General features: G+C 53.1%; 2 protein-coding genes across 2 annotated transcripts in view; one reads left to right on the top strand and one right to left on the bottom strand.

The window, feature by feature from the left end:
* The first annotated feature begins 2,184 nt into the window (after positions 1-2,184).
* Positions 2,185-7,417, top strand: UQCC2 (ubiquinol-cytochrome c reductase complex assembly factor 2). Its single transcript, XM_087762323.1, has 4 exons — positions 2,185-2,370; positions 6,022-6,096; positions 6,451-6,520; positions 7,239-7,417. Exons 1-4 carry the CDS (start codon positions 2,233-2,235, stop codon positions 7,331-7,333), a joined length of 378 nt encoding a protein of 125 aa, XP_087618449.1. The 5' UTR covers positions 2,185-2,232; the 3' UTR covers positions 7,334-7,417.
* Positions 7,418-8,469: 1,052 nt separating this feature from the next.
* Positions 8,470-20,768, bottom strand: part of ITPR3 (inositol 1,4,5-trisphosphate receptor type 3) — a 43,020-nt gene continuing 30,721 nt past the window's right edge. Inside the window, exons 39-58 of the mRNA XM_009465638.2 lie at positions 20,398-20,567; positions 19,535-19,709; positions 19,267-19,451; positions 18,695-18,895; positions 18,165-18,275; positions 17,770-17,865; positions 17,429-17,530; positions 17,055-17,141; positions 16,278-16,388; positions 15,606-15,798; positions 14,484-14,609; positions 13,803-13,975; positions 13,524-13,688; positions 12,853-13,045; positions 12,227-12,322; positions 11,661-11,785; positions 11,221-11,386; positions 10,364-10,524; positions 9,703-9,864; positions 8,470-9,355 (exon numbers count right to left, since the gene is read on the bottom strand). Of these exons, the coding sequence (XP_009463913.1) occupies positions 9,287-9,355; positions 9,703-9,864; positions 10,364-10,524; positions 11,221-11,386; positions 11,661-11,785; positions 12,227-12,322; positions 12,853-13,045; positions 13,524-13,688; positions 13,803-13,975; positions 14,484-14,609; positions 15,606-15,798; positions 16,278-16,388; positions 17,055-17,141; positions 17,429-17,530; positions 17,770-17,865; positions 18,165-18,275; positions 18,695-18,895; positions 19,267-19,451; positions 19,535-19,709; positions 20,398-20,567 (2,867 nt within the window). The 3' untranslated portion in view covers positions 8,470-9,286. The remainder of the gene's footprint in view (positions 9,356-9,702; positions 9,865-10,363; positions 10,525-11,220; positions 11,387-11,660; positions 11,786-12,226; positions 12,323-12,852; positions 13,046-13,523; positions 13,689-13,802; positions 13,976-14,483; positions 14,610-15,605; positions 15,799-16,277; positions 16,389-17,054; positions 17,142-17,428; positions 17,531-17,769; positions 17,866-18,164; positions 18,276-18,694; positions 18,896-19,266; positions 19,452-19,534; positions 19,710-20,397; positions 20,568-20,768) is intronic.

Raw genomic sequence — 20,768 nt, 5'->3', positions numbered from 1 at the left:
AACCGCTACGTGCCATTACTGAACTCAAGCGTAAAAAGCAAAGAGCCGAAAGAACCTGTTCTGTCTGCAATCAGTCAGAAGATTTATTTTCCTTTCTTGTTTTACTGCTGTCCTCGATTTATTTGTGAGCCAAAAGAAAGCATTACTTGAAAGAGTCTTAATGATAAAATAGGACCTGCTCACCTCCACACTCACGAAGCCAAGCGGGCTGAGGAGACATTGTGCATGTGAGTGAGACCGGTAAAACGAGCTGGCAGGCCCGAGCGGATTGCGGCACCACTTTTAACTCGCGCTCAGTGCTACGGGCTGAACGCAAAGACACAGGCGGGAGGGGAAATTGCACGCCCTGACATTCACGGTCCAGGCGCCCAGCGCTGCGAGACGGGCGGGCGCTCTCCATGCAGCGCGGGCCTCGAAACACAGGCGCGCGAGATGCTGTGGGGTTCTGCGCCGCTTCAGGCGTCAAAGCAGGGGGACCTCAGACCAAGACCTGGACCTTGCCAAGGTTTCACATCCCTGCGGGATTAGGACAGGCCACGTCTCAGAGACTTTCTAAGCAAGGGGCTCCGTAGGGGCTGGAAGTATGGGAATGCAATGATTCTGTCAGATATCCGTCACGGAAAACATTCACATCACGGTATTTTTGCTTAAAAAAAGAAAAAAAAAAAAAAGAAAAAAGTGTGACATTGAGTCAGGGACTAGATACTAAAGGTCACCTAGAAATTCTTTGATACAAATATTGTGTGTGTGTTTGGAAGAGACAATAACAGAAGACTCAAAATAATGTTTACAGCTTTTGTGGACAGATTTTATTATTACGGAACAAACAATTCCTTCCTGCATGGTGTGGGAAACCTGAAAGAGAAATCCTTACACAAGGAAGAGAGCTACAGAACCCCATTACTGGGGAGTGGGGATATAAATAAAATTGTCTAAGTAACTCTCACCTGTTGCCCATCTCTTTTTCACTTCCACAGCACCCTTAAGTTACGTTATCTTTTGTTTAGGGCTGTATGCTTTGAAGAGAGCTGTTATTTCCACAGGTTTAAACACTAGATCTCAAGGGAGACCCTTTCACTTGCATTTTACTGCATACATCTGGTGAATTGCTACAACTTATAGCTGGAAAATTTAAGTCACCTGGCTCAGTTGCATACTTAACTTGGCCTAAAGTCCATCTGGGAAGACCTCATTATTTACTGGGTATTGTTCACAGTGTTGCATATTTCTTGCCCGCAAACTCAGATGACTATAAAAAAAGCCACAAACACCACTTCAGTAGCAAAAGGACTGAGTCACCCATTGTCTTGGCTCGCACACGTGCACCCGCGGCCCCGGGATCCGTGCTCGTTGTGGCTGGTAACGGCTCCGCGGACGGGGTTATGCAGAGCCACCTCAGCGTCGCCGCTGTGGCTCTTGCTGGACGTGCGCACGGGGACGCCGGGTCTGGACACGGGGAAGGAGAAGGGTCCAAGCGCGACGCAGGCAGCTGAGCACGCGCCAGACCCTCGTCAGCAGAGCGCAGCCCCCCTCGGCTGCACGTCTCACCTGCCGCTGCCCCTGGAAAGAAAGCGGCAACCGTGGTGATGGAAGGCATCCCGCTCCCTCCCTTGTCGCCCCTTACACACCAGCACGTAATTATCGAGTATTTAACCATTTGCCTGCCAAGAGGAGCTCTGAGCCAGCGTACAACCTTACGTACTCCACGTAGAGAAGGGGAAAGGCAGGCCCGACGCTCCGGTTTCACACCGGCCAGAAGCCAAGCGCTAAGGCAGCCGTTACGGGCCGCGCTGATGGCTGCCCGGCCAGGGCACCTGCAGCACCACGGCCCCTTTGCACAAAGCGTGCCGCTCGGCGGCCTGGGCAGCAACCGAGCGGGTGAACGGGCAAAGCCAGGCTGCTCTTCAGCCGCCCTTCGGAGACACGGGGCAGGCCGCGAGCCCACCGGCGTGCGCGGCGCGCTGACGGGGAGCAGCGCTGCTCCCTAGGCCTCGGCCTTTCCGCGGCCTGCGGGGCCTGAGGGCGCAGCCGCGGCCGGCGGGGCTCCCCCGCCGTCCTCCCAGCCCTCACCCAGAGCCGGGGCGGGCGGGCGGCCCCCGGGACGCCGCGGGGCAGCGCTGAGGGCTGCGCCCGCCGCCGCCCGCCGCCGCGCAGGCGCGGCCCCGCCCCGCCGCCGCCCTCCCGCCTGCCGTAGGTCACGTGACCCGCCCATGGTTGGCGCCGCCGGCAGCGATGGCGGCCACCAGGTACCGGCGGTTCCTGAAGCTCTGCGAGGAGTGGCCGGTGGAGGAGACGAAGCGGCAGCGGGACCTGGGCGTCTTCCTGCGGCAGCGGGTGGCGCAGGCCTTCCGTGAGGGGGAGAACACGCAGGTGAGGGCGGGGGGCTGGCCCGGCGGCGGCGGCGGCGGCGGCGGGGGGGGCGAGGCGGGGCCCGGGCCGCGGAGGCGCCTCTTCCCTCCCGGCCTGCGGCGGCGGAGGGGCCGGGGGCGGTTTAACGGTCTGCCTGAGGCGGCTGGGGCGGCTTTTGGGCACAAACCTCGGGAGTTTGGTGCTGACATCGGGGTTTCTTCCCGTGGCGCCTCGGAGCTCGCTGGGTTGCAGCTGAGGAGAAGGTTGTGGGGCACCGGCGGCGACCCGAGCCTCCCTCGGGTCTCCTCAGAGCCTCCCTGGGGCCCGGGGCAGGCCGGTGTGTGAACACTGCTCGCCTCTGAAACACAGGCCTGTGGCAGCCCCAGTCAGCCCTGTCGCTTGTGCCTCGCCTAGGCCACGCTGTGGTTTATACCTGGCTCTTGCGCCGCTTACACTGTGTGCTCTGCAGAACCCGTTCCCGTGGTTATGGAAGTGGGATACAAAACACTGTGAATTTGTCAGCGCTGTGCTGGAATCTAGTTAATTAGTGTGTCTTGCTTGCCATGATGAGTAGCCAGGGATCAGGTTAGGGGCTAAAGCCCTGATAGAACTAAATCTGGGCCAGGGATGTCAAGAGCAAGAAGAAAAGCTTCTATAGGTACGTTGGTGCTGAAGAGTAGGGAAAATGCGGGCCATCTCCAGAAGGAAACGGGGAACCTGGTTACCCAGGATATGGAGAAGGCTGAGGTACTCAATGACTTTTTTGCCTCAGTCTTCACCAGCAAGTGCTCGAGCCACACTGCTCAAGTCACAGAAGGCAAAGGCAGGGACTGGGAGAATGAAGAACCGCCCACTGTAGGAGAAGATTGGGTTCGAGACCATCTAAGGAACCTGAAGGTGCACAAGTCCATGGGCTGTATCCGCAGGTGCTGAGGGAGCTGGTGGATGGAGTTGCTAAGCCACTCTCCATCATATTTGAGAAGTTGTGGCAGTCTGGTGTAGTTCCCACTGACTGGAAAAGGGAAAACATAACCCCCATTTCTAAAAAGAGAAAAAAGGAAGACGTGGGGAACTACAGGCCAGTCAGTCTTGCCTCTGTGCCAGGCAAGATCATGGAGCAGATTCTCCTGGAAGCTGTGCTAAGGCACATGGAAAATAAGGAGGTGATTGGTGACAGCCAATGCGGCTTCACTAAGGGCAAATCGCACCTGACAAATTTGGTGGCCTTCTGTGACGGGGTTACAGCGTTGGTGGATAAGGGAAGAGCAACTGACGTCATCTACCCGGACTTGTGCAAAGCATTTGACACTGTCCTGCACGACATCCTTGTCTCTAAATTGGAGAGACAGGGATTCGACGGCTGGACCACTCGGTGGCTAAGGAATTGGCTGGATGGTCGCACTCAGAGTTATGGTCAATGGCTCGATGTCCAAGTGGAGACCAGTGACGAGTGGCGTTCCTCAGGGGTCGGTATGGGGACCGGCGCTGTTTCTCGTCTTTGTTGGTGACATGGACAGTGGGATTGAGTGCACCCTCAGCAAGTTTGCTGATGACGCCAAGCTGTGTGGTGTGGTCGACACTCTGGAGGGAAGGGAGGCCATCCAGAGGGACCTTGACAGGCTGGAGAGGTGGGCCCATGCAAACCTTATGAAGTTCAACAAGGCCAAGTGCAAGGTCCTGCACATGGGTCGGGGCAATCCCGAGCACAAACACAGACTGGGCAGAGAACGGATTGAGAGCAGCCCTGAGGAGAAGGACTTGGGGGTGTTGGTTGATGAGAAGCTCAGCATGACCCGGCAATGTGCACTTGCAGCCCAGAAGGCCAACCGTGTCCCGGGCTGCATCAAAAGCAGCGTGGCCAGCAGGGCGAGGAAGGGGATTCTCCCCCTCTGCTCTGCTCTGGTGAGACCCCACCAGCACTGCATCCAGCTCTGGGGCCCCCAGCGTAAGAAGGACACGGACCTGTTGGAGCCAGTCCAGAGGAGGGCCACAAGGATGATCAGAGGCCTGGAGCCCCTCTCCTATGAGGACAGGCTGGGAGAGTTGGGGTGGTTCAGCCTGGGGAGGAGAGGGCTCCAGGGAGACCTTAGAGCAGCCTTCCAGTGCCTGAAGGGGGCCCACAGGAAAGCTGGAGAGGGACTTTTTACAAGGGAGCATAGTGATAGGGCTGCAGACCACTATAGGCTTGGAGGTGGTGCTGTGGAATGTAAATGTGGCCTTTCTTAGCATAAAAACATTGTTCCTGATACGCGTTTTCTACTTCAAGGGGCCATTATAGGCACCTCATTCTATACTGGTCACCAGAACAGTCTGCAGCAGACATTTCGGGAAGTGCTTATTGCTTTTTCATATGCTCAGGACAGCTGAATATGCTGCACCAATTGGGTACAAGATCCCAAAGCTGCCACTCATCTTGGAAAATCTAAATTGATGCCTGCAGCACTAATGTCAATTTGTATGTATAAAGGCTTAATACAGCACAGGGAAGTGTACTGGCAGACAGCAGGAGGAGCGCATGAGAAAAGAACCCGAACCATAAAGGATTCTTTATCAGTCTAATGTCTGTTTTATTCACACGGAGTAAGATTTGCTGATTTTACGGGGGCAGGGGGGATACTGTTTCTGCTACCCATTTAATAGCTATTTCTGCTATTGTTACTAAAACATTAGCAGGGTCATTTGAAATGTGACTGCAAGGTACGTTAAGCTGAAGATCACCTGCAGTGTGATGGTGCTTACTCTTGACAGTCTGTCTGTCCCTATATCCGTTCTCCTGCAGCAGCCATCACCTACCGACTAAGGAGAAGCCTTTCCTTAGTTTTCCTCGTTTGTGCAGAGGAGGCATTACCCGCCTTGTGCTGAACCTGTGCCAGCGTCCCAAGGACAGATGAGCCATGTTATTTCATCCTGACATGTTTCTGTTGATGCTATTCTTATTCATGTATCCGTTGTAATCATTTATGTTTGATGTCATCGAGCAGCAATGCAGCGTTCCGATCGAGTTGGCCCCCATTGTAAAACAGAAAAACAAGTTGACGTGCCATCCACTGCTAAGTAGGTGGCTCTGCAAGGCAGATGCACCTGTCCGAGGCACCTAGCAGAGGTTTAGGTGTTAGCAGAATCTTTCCAACTTACTCGACCAAAATAGAAATCTGTTTACCCTTCATGAGCTGTTCAGTGTCTTTCATGCTGCTTTTCCCTAATCAATTATAAACTATTTTTAGCCTGCACCAGGATTTTCTAACTTCCATCCTAGTACATTATCCTATTTGATTCTTTAGAATAAAACAGGTGGCAAAACTCACCTTTGAGCAAGAAGTCTCGCAGATTTCACAGCAGTGGCCACTAAATGTGAGAAGAAAACTCTCCAGCAGTATTCTCATCAACTGTGTATTCACAGTAGATCTGTCAGATCTTTTCGAGCAGAGTTTAAGGTCAGTTCTGGAAATCACGTGCCTCGTTATTCTTGTAGGCCACACTGGTGAGAAGTGGAAGGGAAAGAAAATGATCCGCATTCTGGAGCAGCATCATAGGGGTCACCAGCGTCCCACATTCCACTGAGAAGTCACCTAAGCTGCTCCTTGACTGTCCGTCTCGCAAGCCTTGAAACGAGGTGGATTTTGCTATGGAGGTTTAAAATAAGACTTGTGTGATACCGTTATCCCTTTGCAGATTGCTGACCCTGAGACCTGTGACCGAATGTACGAGAGCTTAGTCAGAATCCACACCAACTACTACAAAAACAAGGTGAGCTTTGGCATTAGCCATCGTGCCTCTCTTGGGGGTGAGTCACCACCTGCTGCAGTTGGCTGCCTCATCCCAGCAGGGTTTCTGGGAATATGTGGCAGACAAGTGAGTGGGCAGGTGGATGCAGCACTGCCTGGTGCCTTTGGTCACTCTGGGAAAGCTGCAGCCGTCTTGGCCTCCGTGCCATATGTGAACAATGCAGACGATGGTTCTCAGTACGCATGAACAGAATTCTTAGAGCTTGACTGAAAATGAGCTCAGACTCTACTGTATGGTGACGTTTTTACCTGTTCTAATGCACATAAAGTAACACCTTTTCTCTCTCTTCTCTCACCTACTTGCTCGCTTGTGAAGTATCCACGCCTGAAAGACACAAGCTTCACTGGACTGACAGTAGAAGACTGCAAGATGATACTAGCAACAGGTACTAATACTGTGCTCGGTTTGAGAATAAGTCAGCGCAGGAGATAAAGTACGTTCTAGTCTTTGTGGTGGTCACTGCATCACTTCTACTAAGCACCTGTGACTGAAGGTCAGAATGGGACTGCTGTGCAAGTATATTAGGATGTTTAATGAGGAGTAAGTTCAGGAGTAATTGAGGAGATCTTCAGTAATCTCTCAGGGCAAAAAGTCGATTGTATTTAGCACTGGGCAGGAACAGCAAAGGGTTTGCAAGGGCTCTTTGAGATCGGATAGCAGGAGCTGTGAAAGAAATGGACGTTTGCGACATCATTCCAAAAATTCTCAGCTTCTGTTTCACCGTGTTCAAATTCCCTTCAGTATCTCTCCTTTTGTATTAGACTTTGAGAGAAAACAGGGTACCACGATGCAGAAATACTCTCAGCCAGATCATTTAAGTGCAACGTGGGAAGCTAGTGCAGTTTTGTTCTGCTCCAGTTCCTAACTTTGATTGCAGTGCGTGGAAACTGAATATTAGTTGTTAGCGATAAGGGACTCCCCGCGCAATTGATTGGAAGGAAAACAAACTTGCCCCAGGCCCTGAAATAGAAATTCATTAACATGAAAAGTCAAAAAAGGAAAATATATGTAAGGCAAAGCTTTTATAAGAGAGCGTTCATTCCTTTGTTTTTCTGATTTTCTTCCTCTTTCCCCATCTCTCTCTCCCCCTTCTCCTTTTGCAGACATTCTGAAACAGATGGAAGACATGAAAAAAGGGACATGGAAAAAACTGCGAGAAAAGTTTTCTGCCAAGAAACCTGAAGAGGACTCGAAGTGATAGGCTAACTCCCAGATTCTCCACTGTATATATATCTAAAGCACTGTATGTTGCCATGATGAATAAAATCATTTATTCCTCTTAGCAACAGCATTTTTGTTCAGGCCTACACCTTACACTCTTCACTTTTAGTGTCCCCTCTTTTTTTCCTGAAAAATCTAGGACATAGCTTAACACAGCTGTGCTGAAACGCTATTGGAGCAGTGTAGTGTAGAAGAACGAACTTTGTGGTGTTAGACCAAATCCTTTGCGTTACAAGAGATGGAACAGCCAGGCGATGCGCAGGGCAAGTTCACTTGGGAAGATAACAATAGTGATGATGCAAAAATGTCGCTGTGCTTGTGTTTCTGTGTGGTAGCACTGGTAACAGTGAAATTGAGGGAGGGGTAACTTCAGTAATCACATTTATTTTCCTTTTGAGGACACAGGAGAGGACTGAGGGTGAGTTTTCCGTGGTGACAGTGAAGCAATGTAAGAGTTGAACTGAGACTTCAGTGAAATGCTGCAGCGGTTTGCTGCTGCTCCAGCTAGCTGTGTGCAGATTTCCCTCGGCGTCAAGAGGAGGTTGCCTATGGGTTACTGCGTGTCTGAGGGATAAAGATAGGTTTTAATGATGTGTTGGTATATAGGGCCATGAGCAAATTTCAAGTGTGATTGGACATTGCTGTGGCCTATTTTTATTCCTTTTTAAAGCTTTAATGCTTGCATTAGTGTCTGCTCTTGGGAGACAGAGGCACAGGACTGGAGCTGGGGTGGCTGCAGCACTGCTTGGCTTGGGAAGGGTGCATGTCTGGAACACGGCTATGCCAGGACTCTGCTTGGCTCCAGGCAGCACCAACAGCTGCTCCCTTTTATGTGTTTGAACAGTTTTCCTGGCAAGCAGTGAAAGAATTTGAAACTTTGCAGCAGGCTCTAATCCAAAGCTTCAGCAACCGAGGCTGGTGTTCGAGGTAGTTCCTCATGGTAGCATTCGTCTTCATCTTCTGACTGAAGCATGGTACTACATTTTAAAGTTTAACATCTGGAGTGGAGAGCGTTGGGTTGTGGAGCACCTTGGGTAATACAGCCCTGGTTTGGCGGCAGGTCTCCGCCTCGTTCTGTATTTCTATTTGTAACAGCCACATTACATACCAGAGTGCACAGGAAGTTTAAGTTTTTATTATAACATGATCTTGTATTTAATTTAGTTAAGGCAATTTACACTTTAGTTCTTAAGTAACAATAATAAAAAAAAAAAAGTAAAACATTACACCAGAGATGAAACTAAAACACAGGACACCCCTTCACAGTGAACTCCTGTAAACCTGCAGTCTCCTACTACTACCGCCCAGATATTCTTGGTCCACAGAAGGCAAGAGTCTAGTTCGCACTAGTACAAGCTTGGATACTCCTCCTCATCTGGTGAGTTAAATTAACAAATCCATCTCCTTGAGTTTAGCTCCTCTTTACTGCACCACACTGATGAACAGAATTCTTTAAATGGAGAGGGATCAGCACGGAGCAGGTACAGCAAATACGATGGCTGGTTTGCAAAGATCCACAGGTACTAGTGCCACTCTTGGAATAAGTTAAATATTGCAGCCCTACAGCTAGTTACACTACACCCGAGGTGGAGGCCATCAGAATGTAGCGCATGGAGATAAAGATACAACCCTCCACATTTGCAAAATAAAGAGTTATTGCAATGAGGAATACAAGTATTGTATAATTTATCTTCCTACAAGGGCATTAGAGTAACGTGTGGGTCCAGGTATCGTGAGGAATCCTGGCCAGTCCCTGGTTCCTGAATTGCTTACAAGTGCACTAAGGAAAACGGTGGCCGTGAAGCCCTTCTGCACGGTCCGTCTCTCTCCGACAGGGATGGCCATGCGTGGAACCCAGGAATAAGCAGCCTCGTTAGCTGATACATGTGTGTAGTCCCTCGGTGGGTGAAGCCAATGCTTCTGCTCCGTCTTAGTGGTTCATGGTATTCTGGACATCCACAAACCCCATCCTCTGTCTGCGCTTCCGTTGCTCTGTCATCTAGAGTTCAAACAAGGACACGAGTGAGGCAGGGAACCGGGCCTCCTTTCTGTTCGCTAACGTGCTCCTCCAGCCTGCGACTGGCCAGGCTGCTTTAAGCATCTGCCAGAAAACCCCGTAAGCTGGACTCCAGCTGATGGGGAAGTAAAGTCTCAAAAAAGCCTTGTCCCAAGTGTCCCTGACCCCCCCAAAGAGCTGCGGGAGCCCTTTGCTTTGTGTCTGAAGTTGTACTGGCCTGGGCCGGTTCTGCCTCCCGTTCCTTGCCACCGTGTCTATTTTGGCAAGGACAGCGGGTTTCTCCCGTCAGGTGTTCCTCGAGCATTCCTATTTTTAAAAGTGTTCAGTACCTGTTCCTTCAGCTCATTCAGCTGGGAGGTGAGATGGGACACCAGCTTCATCGTGGTATTGAGTTTGTCTTGAAGATTTCGGATCTCATTCTGTTCCCCTTCCCCTTCGTTGCTGACCAGCGACATGGCGCGCATGCGGGGGAACCAGTCAAGGTTCTTATTCTGGAATGGAGAACGGGAGTTGGAGAGGGGGTGAGGAGGGAAGAGACCTGGTGGGATTTAATGGGAAGCCTGCGCGTGCTTAGGGAGTAAAGAAATTCTCAAAGGCCGGGGTTGTCTCTGTCTTTGCAAGTTTTCCACGACTAGTTCATTTCCAGCTTTTTTTTTTCTTACAGCCTTCTGGGCTCAAGTTCAGAAGTTTTTCTTTTCTAAATTTCCTTTCCCTCCCTTCTCGCCTTGAAATCACCTTGAAGTCACGCTCTCTACTGCTCGGTTCTGCCCTTGGTTCAATCCTTAAATACACAGTACAAAACATCAAATAGACAACGTGGTGTTGGCTGAGCTTGTAAAGTGGAAATAACCAGCTAAGAACAACATTATTAAATGTTCTCCAAAAGCTCCTTCTCGAAACCGTTTTTCTTTGGCAAGCCCATTGTTCTCAAACATTTCCCCGGGGTGGGCAGGCTGCAATAGCAAAGAGCTGCCCTGAGGGGACCCGTACCTTTATCATCTGCGCCACGTAACTCTCCGGCCCGGTGTAGTCCGTCTTGTTCTTCACTCGCACCAGCACTATGAAGTACAAGTAGTTCCACATGTTGTGCTCGTATGTAATGTGCTCCTCAAAGGACACCGTCTTGTTGTCAAACTTGTCCCTTTCGAGCCCTGGGAAAGGCAGTCGAGAACGGAGGAGGTGGAGGGAGGAGAAGGCACAAAGTGAGCAGGCAAACGAACGGGAAAGGAAGTACAGATAATTGCATCCTCTCCCAGGTGTGACGTTCAAGAAGTGCTTTTAATAATTAGTTGGCATTTAGCACACAACAAGCACCCAAAACAGGGACAATAACCCAGTTGTGGATTCAGGAGGCTTCTATTTAAAGTACTACTAGCTATGCTTCCTGCCTGTCTATCTAAAAGCACAAAATGCACCCAGTGGATCTTTTAAGAGAAAAACAGCTAAACTTACTGGGTTTTTCCCTTTTTTTGGATGCCTTCCTATGACTGAAAGTATTCCAGAACATTTTCTGTATTTTATTTCCTTAGTAATGTGGTGGGTTTTTTCCACTGGCTAAGCGATGGTCTCAGGAGGGACAGATGCACAGCAACAAGAACGCCACAATGTGGAGTTTCAGTTTAACACCTCATTAACAGAAGGCGAGGAACAAGACAGACAATTTCCCCTCGCAGTTTGTGTCCTTGTTTAAGCCTCTCGCGCTGCAGTGACCCATCGGTGAACAGATTACATTTTGCTGTGCACCAAATGAAAACCAGAAGCCAGCTGAAACTCCTTTTCTTCCCTCAGCCTGAGGAGAGAGGAAGAGCTTCGGGGCAATCCCCGTGCACCAGGGTCCCAGCGCTCACCGCATATGAAACAGGTGGTCTTCAGTATCTCTTCCTTCTTTTGCTTCTCGCTCCTCAGATCAGCAAAAGTGTCAATAATGACCCCAAAGATGAGGTTAAGGACGATGATAATGACAATGAAGAAGAAGAGGAGGTCATAGACAACTCGGGCAGGAAACAAGGACTCCTGTAATGGACAAAAGGGATAAACGTGTGTCTCGTGCTCCTCTCCTCGAGCCATGCCAACCGTGCTGCCTCGCCACACGGGCCACAGGCTGAGGGTACCAGGCGAGGGGGAGTAACGGGGATGTGGCAGGGGAAGAGAGGCGGAAAGCACTGGAGGACAGTGTGGGGGAGAGAGCTGGAAGCGTCACAGCTTCCAGGGAGGGAGGGCAGCCGCAGAGCGGTACGTGCGGCAGGACTTGGCAGGAAAAAGGGGTCCCGCTGCTGCCCAAACTCACATCCTTCGATGGCTTCCGCAGAATGTCACCCACGCCCCCGCCGTTCCTCAGGCCGTGGTTCAGGACAGTGACGATGCACATGAGCAGCGTGTCGCAGGCACGTTCCCACTGGTCCGCGTCTTTTTCTAGAGCACCGGAGGGGGAAAGAAAAGCAAAAAGCCAGAGCATAGACAGGGCAGAAGCACCAGGCCATTGCAAAAAACCCAGAGCTGCGGGGACGACTCTTGCTGCAGCGATGCAGTGGCAAATCTGGGAGCAGATGCTCGTTGTGGATCTCCCGACCAGCAACTTCCCAGCAGCTTCCCCAGCTTGCTTCTTGCTGTGGAGGTGTTTGGCTGAGCGCTCCTGAAGCCCCCACTTTCTTTATGACTAAATTGAATCTACTTCAACATTTCTCATGCCAGGGTCAGTGCAAAATTTACAGGCCTCTTGCCTAATATGTGCCAGAAAGTGGGCTGTGTGTTTCCACCTTTGAAAAGCCAGGATTTTTCTGCGCTCACTGACAAACCAGGCAGCCAGCCTCCTCTGCCGCTAACAGAGCTGACCTTTCTAATGAGCTCGCTTACCTTCCAAGGCAGTGGGCACAGCAGAGCAGCTAATTTCGTCACCGCTGCATGACTCCATGAAGGTCTTCATGTTCCTGTGCATCCCCAAGGGGTCATCTGCAAGTAAAAGAGACCACAGCCTTGTCAGAGCATCAGCTTGCCTTAGCAAAGCTCTTTGCTGCTGGCATGGGCACTTTTCAACTGCCTCTTCTTGCAGCTTTCAAGCTTTTTGAAAAAAAAAGTTGCTTTGCATTCTCCTAGCCTTTTCTAGGCTTCGAATCTTTTGCTCAAGTTTCAGTAAGACCACTACAGTGCTAAAAGTTTATTTGTAGCTGTCCAGCCCTTCTCTGCAATCACTCCTAGCCCCAAAGCCCTGCTCCGTGCAGCACAAGGTCCCGAAGTCAGCACAGGCAGCTGTCTTCCCTGCCACCCCCCAAACCAGTGCTACCAGGAGGTTGCGCCTAGGGTATAAAGCCCACGATGCGCGCGCACACACACACACACACACACACCCCCCATGCGTGCTTTTGCAGCGGGGAGGGCGCAGGGCCTCATGCAATGGTGCAGCTGCAGAAGGGGACCCACGCTCTGCCTGCCCCCCCCCCCAGCCCAAGCACCGCAGCCCGCAAGGGCAAGGGCTGGACAACCTTTGGCTTTGCTGTCCGGCAGCCGGTCCACCTCCAGGATGAAGTCATCCTTCAGGAACAGGAAGCCCACGATGGAGAAGAGGTAGACGAGGATGAGGGCCAGGAGGGCGGTCAGCAGGATGGAGCGCCCGTTCCGCGTCACGCTTTTGATGACATTAAACAAGGTCTCCTCACGGTAGATCAAGTCAAACAGCTGAAAGGACCCAGGAGCACAGAAATGCCGCGGGGTGCTTCTCTCGATAATGCCTGGCCTACCTATATCCCCTTTTATCCTGAGATCTGGGCTCACTCAGCAGACCTTGACTAACTTTCACATTTAAGTTTCCCAGCTTACTGTAGGGAAACAGAGAAGCATGAAGTGACTTCTGCGCAGCGGGAGAGCCAAGAATAGGACACAGGCACCCTGCCTCTGCCCTCACCGGCTCACGTTGTCTCCCAGCTGACCCAGATAAAGTAGAGATTAGAAAAAGAGAGATAGCAAAAGACCAGGAGAGAGACAGTAATAGATACTGTCGGAAGGCAGAAAGATCAGCCTACGCGAAGATTAGAGCCCAGTGAATTGTTCTCATTGCTGTTATCAATCAGCCCCTGGAAGGTGTCACAGGAACCTTCTAGCTTCTAACGGGGCAGACCGGCTACCTCTGTGCCCCAAGCGTCTGCGTGTACTGTACCAGGATGCTGTAGAAGAGTTCGTGCACAAAGAGTCCCAGGACGCTCGTCAGGATGTAGCCAACGTGGTAAAGAAATTCCACATCCATGATCATGGCCTTGTAGCCTCGGATGAAGGTCCCGCGATTGCCCACGAAGCTCACCACAAACACAATCTTGTTGGCCAGCTGGGGAGCAACCAGAAATGGGAGGGAGTGGAGTCTGTTGCACTTTACGGATGCAGAACAGCCTCCTGTGCCATGGGCTGCTACGCTGTTTTTTCCAGCACATGGAGAACTTACATTGAGAGTTCCCAGTATGTTCAGAGTGAGTCCAATCCCCAAGTAATAAATCGATCGCAAGATCAGTGCCACCAGGAGCGGTCTGACACCGTAGCGCTTAGTAAACAAGGCCATGATGGAGAAGCAGATCAGAATCCAGAAGAGCAGCGAGATCAGGGGGGAATCCAACAGTCCTGGGAAGAGAAGACCCACAGCAATTAAATGGCATGAGACTAAATGCATGCTGCCCATCGGACGCTGTGCTGCTGTCCAGACTGTCCAGAAAAACTAATGTGCTGATTATCAGAGGGAAGGAAAAGAGAAATTATGCTTGACTGCAAAGACTAGTATCGACTAAGATGGCTCCTACTGATACATTTTTCTAACATCTTTTATCCGAGATCTCACAACCGCTGTAAATGATGGAGGCTTTGCCTGCCAGCAGGTACGGAGTCTGTCATTGCTTCCTCCATTTTACAAACAGGGAAAGTGCAGCCCAGGGAGAAGAGACTTTTCCCTAAGAAGGAAGCAGCGGGAGGGCTGGCAACTGAAATCTTGACTCAATCCCTTCCTTTGACCAGCAGAAAGGACTTGGGGCTCTAGGAGTCAAAAGGAGACTGGGGTTGGGGGGAGTACGGGTAAGGAGACCAGTTTTCCTGCCTTTCTTCCACCTCGAAGAGCAGCAGATGCTGGGGCACTTACCCATGGAAGTGGCTTCAACATAGGGGTAGAAGAAAGCAATGATTATGTTGATGAAGACAGCCAGGTTGAAGGAAATGCTTCCCCAGAGCGTCATTCTGCGGGAGAACCAGTACATCAGCGGCATGCCTGGAGGGAGAGGAGGCAGACACACAAATCTCAGCCAGCCTTGTGCCAGCCGGGAAGGCTTTGTCCTCCCAGACCTCCGAAGGGCTCGGCTCAGTACGGCTACCGGGCCCGGAGGGACCCTTGCCTCCCACTTCCTTCCAAATGTTAATAAAAGCTCCCTCCTCATCTGCCGAAACAGGCGCACAAGTTCAAAACGTTACTGCTCACATTTCTTGGCTTCTCGGCCCTTTGACCTGCTCTGGCACCTTGGAATCAGATCAGCTCCGTCCTCCTCCTCACCCTCCTCCCCATCTCCCACCTCCTACAGCCTCGCCGCTCATGTCCTTCAAAACAACAGCGTCCTTGTGTTTTCAGCGCTGGTGCTCGGTCCCAGAGGAGACCAGCCAGCAATTTCCCATCCATACTGGAAACTTGTTTCCTGCCGAATTCCTAAGATAGTTTTGATTGGATCTGCAAGTGTTTTCAGAGCTGCTACACTACTCCTTAGCTGCATCGCAGTGTTTATAGCGTGAGCCTTTATCAAGCTCCTGTTCTTTTCAGCCAGGATTTCCATCCTGATGCAGCCCTGAAAGCACCTAAGCAGGTCTGCAGGGTGCAGAGAAACAGGTTTTACTTCCCTTATGTAGCTGCTAGATCCTGGCTTAGGAGAAGGCAACTGAAAACAAATGGAGAGAGGGCTTTCCAGGGAAAACACCTGCAGCTGTAGTCCCAGGGAATGTGCTGTAAGATGCATTTCAGGCTACCAAGGAACTGCACTAACAGGCATGGAGGAAACACCCCCCCGGATCTTGATTAACTTCCCCTCCCTGCAAACTGCCGAGCCTGTTGTGCTCTACAGAGCGAGGGGCACAAGGAGCTCGGAGGTGTGATTTCCAGGCTGCTGCCAGGGTTTGCAGCCCTTTCGAAGCAGGGCTGCCTCCCAGTTTCACCACAGGGGCTATTCGAAGTGCCCGTGCTGGCCGGGGCGCCCGAAGGGAAAGTCTCATTTGCCCTTACTGCGCAGTTTCTTCTGCCACTCCATCTCGTTGTGGAGGAAGGACGACTGGTCAAAGAAATCACTGACTTTGCTGCCCTGCTCGTCCTGCTCCGTGGTGGTGAAGAGGCGGTACTTGGTCTCCTTGGTGAGGAACTCACAGATGCCAGGCACGGGGAAGATGATCTGCTCCATGCTCCGGTCCAGGCGCACAATCTGCAGGAAGCAGGGCGAAGGGGATGGTGCCCTCAGATCCTGCCCCTGCCACGCTCTGGGTTCCTCTTTCCTAGACCCAGTTGTGCCTTCGCCTCCTCCCTCCCACTCCACTGGGATCCGAGTATCACCGGCCACTCGCCTAACACTACAAACAGACCCAGCAAAGGCAGCCCCGGCTGCGCTGGAGGAAAGCTGAGAGTGCCTGAACCTTTGCTGGCCCATCTGCAGGGAGATCCATGCCGACAGGCAAGGATGGGGCTGCTGAATCAGCTGCATCCCCGCTGCTGCTGAAGAAAAAGGAGCTCACGGGCTCTGCTAACGCCTCCAGCTCTCTGCAGAGCAAAAGGCCCATCTGCTTCTTGCCGGCACAGGGATGGGAAGGCTCCTAGTGCAAAATAACCAGGCAAGAGGCAGCTGGAGCACACGTGGGATTCACCAGCCATGTGCATACTGGCAACCCAACAGCTAGCAGGTCTTGCCTCAATTTGGGACGTGTGTTTCTCATAATACGCCAGCGGGTCCTCCTCTTCCTCCTGGACCGGGGCCGTCGACTTCAGCATCTGCGTCAGCTGCTTGTTATTTAGGCTGAGCTGGGATGTGGGGAGAGGGAGAGAGGATGAGAGCGGCCTCAGCCGGGGGAGTCAGGTCTAACTCTGCACTGACAACAGCGTTCCTCAAAATCTACCAAAGCTGATGAGGTTTCAGGGAAAAGCAAATGAATTAAAGCTTCCTAAAGGGGTACGAGCTCTCCCTGAGGTGACAGACATTCAATTCCCTGCAATAATTACATCCAAATGCTGCTAATCCACAAATTACAAATCAATGCCCATAAAACCCCAGGGAAATCATATTACTGCTGAATCTCATTCAGGATCTAAGGTACATTGGCAAGAAACGACAGCAAAGGACTCAGCCCTTCCTTTTCTGAAGGGAAGGCGAGAAAGCGGGCACCAGCAGGACCCCGCCAGGGCCACCAGCCCGCGCCTGCCACGAGCTGGATGTCACCCTCCGGCTGAGCCCCACCAACGTGGCTCTCCGCAGCTTGGGGCACGTGCACGGACTTGTAGTTTTGGCTACAAAGGGCACTGAGAGGTCTGCCTGTCTTTAGCCCCCCTGGGGAATACCAAACCCCATCAAATCTTAAACGACAAAACCCAGGGTGGCTCAGCAAGGGTGGGAGACTCTTTGCAGTCTCCGGTCAGGGTTAGGGCGGTGTGGGGGGGGGCTCTGCCACCGTGCCCGAGGCCCCTCCATACCATGGACGAGATACCCTCCTCCTCCTCCTCCTGGATTCGCTTCACCGGCTTCAGGAGCTGCTGCAGAGACCGGTTGTGTCGGGACAGCTGGAAGAGGGACAGCGAGAGCCGGGTGAGCACGGGCTGGCGAGCGGCCACCAGTGCACATGGGAGCGGGACATGGGGTGCACAGGGGAGTGGGGCGGCTGGCAAGCCCGGGGCCTGGCTTTTCACAGGAGCCAAGAGCACGTTTCTGAGCCATGCCTCCCCAGGGAGGCCAGCCTGGCTGGAGGAAATGTAAATAAATAGACAAAAACGTACAAATCGGTGAGTAGGAGCCCAGCACGGCACGGGGAGCCCAGCCTGGCAGGGACCCTGCTGTGACAGCTCAGTACCTGCAGTGCCAGTATATAAATGTTGTGGCCGACTTCCCGGGGGGAAACCTCGGCGTTTTCACACTCCTCCTCCTGCAGATAGGCCTTCTTAATCACGTCGACCTGGAAGGCAGCAGAGGGACAGTGAGCTTCTCCCCCTCTCCTTGCCTGGTTCTCCTCCTCTGGCCACGAATGGCTCTGGGGGAACCATTAGGCAAGGATGCCGGGGCAGAGGGCGGTGACCCGCAGCGTGGCAGCGGAGCTGGGTATTGGATTGCAAACAAGAAACCCACAGGCAACGGCCGGGGGAGGCTGGGGGCTCGGCGGGGGGAGGCTGGGGGTGTCTCACTGCTGGCCCTTACCAGTTCCTGTGGGCGGAGGCTGATGAGGATCCGCTCAGCATTTTCGCTGTCATGTCTGCTCTCCATGAGGGCCAAGAGGAGCTTGGAGGCATTGTCCTGGCGAGGAGAAGCCCTTGCTGAGGGAATCTGTGCCCTGCCACTGCCCAGGGCTTTGGGGTGGGCAGAAACCCCCCTGGTCAGCTGTAACTCCCCCGTGCTAGAGGCATCTGAGCCTCACACGGGGAAGAGGCACCAGCCCTGTCCCACCAAGCCCAGATGCTCCCACACTCAAGGACCTGACACAGGCAGAGTCCCTGCTACAGCGGCCACCTCGCCCCACAGCACAGCCCACGGCCGCGGCAGCAAGCCCCGGCAGGGATGCGCACCCGCGTGCCCCCACCCCAGGCTCTGCCTACCTTCAGCTGCAGGACCAGGTCCATCCGGTACTTGCAGAGGGGGCTGATGTCATTAAGGATGAGGGCTGTGATGATGTCAATCCCATTGGACTCGTGGGTCACGATGCAGCTCTGGGGAGCAACGCAATGTGTTATCCCATGGATGCTGCCAGTCCTCCCAGCTTCACCCTCCAACACAGCCCAGGTCTGAAACAGTGCCCTGCCTACAGCGCTGACCCTGCCCGATTACCCCAGGAGCCCCACACCCCCTGGAAAGGGCACCGTTTGCACCACTGTATTATTTAACTCCCATTTGCATGACCACGTTAGCTAGCCAAGCAGTAACTCATATCCCATGCAGCAGCCCTGTGCGCCCTGGCATCCTCTGCTGCCCATGCTCTGCTCCTGTTCACACCCTGAAACCAAAAGCTGGCCCTATCTCTGCTGCTTTCCCACACATCCCCCCAAACCCTCCCTTGGGCATCCCTGATCAGCAGCGAAACGCCCAGGCACACCGGGAACGACCCGGACCTGCGGGGATACCCACAGACCTGGTTCTCGTGGCAGGGCCCTTGGCAGTACTCGGTCAGGGTCTCCAGGGTCTGGGTGATGAGGGCCACGTTGTACTCGTTGATGTAGAGGCCCAGCAGCCCCAGCCCCCCCGTGGTGCTGCCACACATGATGTCGAGGAACTGCAGCGTCTCGCACACCAGGTTGTAGTTGGTCTTGTTGTTCTGGCACCGGAGGAAGTTCTGTCGAGCAAAGCCTGCAGTTACGGGGCTGAGCGGCATCACTTGCATGGGGGGGGGGGCAGTCCTGATCCCCCTCCCGCCACCCCCTCCAGCTGCAGTTTGATGGAGAATTGGCCTGGGGACGTACAGACCCTGTAACGTATGGGCCTCCGAGACCAGCACTCGGTCCCACGGACACAGTCGTGCCATGAACAGCTCCTTCCACATCACCAAAAGCTATCCATAAGGGATGGTGCATTTGCAGATGGGGAAACCGAGGCACAGAACGGCCGGCGCAATGCCTTTATGGAGCCAATGAGGGCAGAGCCCAGCCTTCCCACACCCAGTCCCATGGCTGCCCTGGGCCCCAGCCTTAGCAGCCCCATAACAACCTGCAGGTCCCGGTTGTGGTTCTCGCAGAGCAGCTGCAGGAATCGCAGGATAGGCTCCATGATCAGGACCGTCACCCCCATTTCGTTGTTCTGACCCTGCTCCCCGGTGTCATGGCCCTTCCGAAACCCAACAGCCATCGGGTATCGGGAAGGGGTGCCGGGCATCACAAAGGTGTCTCCTCGTCCTAGAGGGCAATCCAACCCTGTTAGCATTCAGGCTATCCAGCGAGACAGATATCGGCTCTGCCAAGGGGATACAGCCCCGTACCTTTGGTGCCAGGGTCAGGCTCGTCTTTGTCCTCACGAGGCTTGTTCCCAATGTCACTCATGTTCACAGACACCGTAGACTTGGTCTCCTGCTGCGCCTTCTTCATCCGGTCGTGCAAAACTTTGAAGAACTTCTCAGACTTCTTGTCACTTGTCATGAGGTTGTAAAAGGATTTCTGGGAGGAGGGAGGACAGCTGTTCAAGTCTCCATCATGGGGTCCAAAGTGTCCCTGCCTGCCCCTCTGATTTGGTAGCCTCTGGCACTCAAGACCTCATCTGAGAGAACCTGGCGAGCAGGTTTATTTCCATGCGACAGCCCTAGACATCGCAGTCCTCTTGGATTTACAGGGGTGGATCGTCCCCTGCCGCTGTGCTCTCCTTTACCCTAAGCAGGGTTAGGAACAGAGCAAGCAGCGATTACAGCAGCTTCAGGCCTGGAACCCTACCGGGTTTTGCATGTGCAGTTAATTTATCGGCTTCCCTGTGATAAAGGATTCAAGATAACCCAGGAGCTGCAGCCCTGAGCCATTTTAGCAGTACCGGCAGAGGGCATCAGCATTACTCCAGAAACAACCTGCAACAACCTGCCCCTTCCACAGCACCCAGCCCTCCAGCTCCATCCAGCCACCGAGCTGGAAAACTCAAACCCAAACAGATTTCTGCCATTCCTCCTCTGGACGGCCAGCAAACACGTGCAACCAAACAGGAGTTTGGCAAAGCCTGCTGCCCAGGGGCCAGCCCGGGACGGAGGGCTGCCCTGCGCCCACGTCTTCCAAGCGCTGGGACAGGCACCCTGCACACATCAAGCCCTGGCTGCCCAAGCCCCCCGGGACTGGCGCCCACCGCGCAGCTGAGGCTCAGCACCTGGATCTCAGTGTTGCCTCCGTCCAGAAGCCGGATGGCAAGCAGGATGCTCTCTTGGAAGATCTTCTCGTTCTTGGTGTTCATGATGAGGTCAGCCACCAACTTGGTGGCCCCTTCTCGGTCCAGCCGGCACTGGACAGCAGCAATGGCGGACCAGTCCTGGTCTTGGCCTGCACGAGAGGACACAGATGGATGTGATGCTGTGGTAGTGCAGGAGCACAAGCACAGCGAAATCACTGCTGCGGCATCTCAGTCCCATCCCTTCACCTCCCCAAATCCTTTACTCTCATGGAGGTGGGGACGTGGCAACCAGCTGCAGACCTGATCCCATCACAGCTTGGGAGCTGGGAATTCGAGGTGTGTGTGAGCAG

Source organism: Nipponia nippon, unplaced genomic scaffold (genome assembly GCF_047370975.1).
Source record: "Nipponia nippon isolate SJK-2023a ecotype South Korea unplaced genomic scaffold, ASM4737097v1 scaffold_25, whole genome shotgun sequence".
In the NCBI taxonomy this organism is placed as follows: domain Eukaryota; kingdom Metazoa; phylum Chordata; class Aves; order Pelecaniformes; family Threskiornithidae; genus Nipponia; species Nipponia nippon.
The sequence above is the reverse complement of the archived record's forward strand: the minus strand, read 5'-3'. Positions and strand labels throughout refer to the sequence as shown.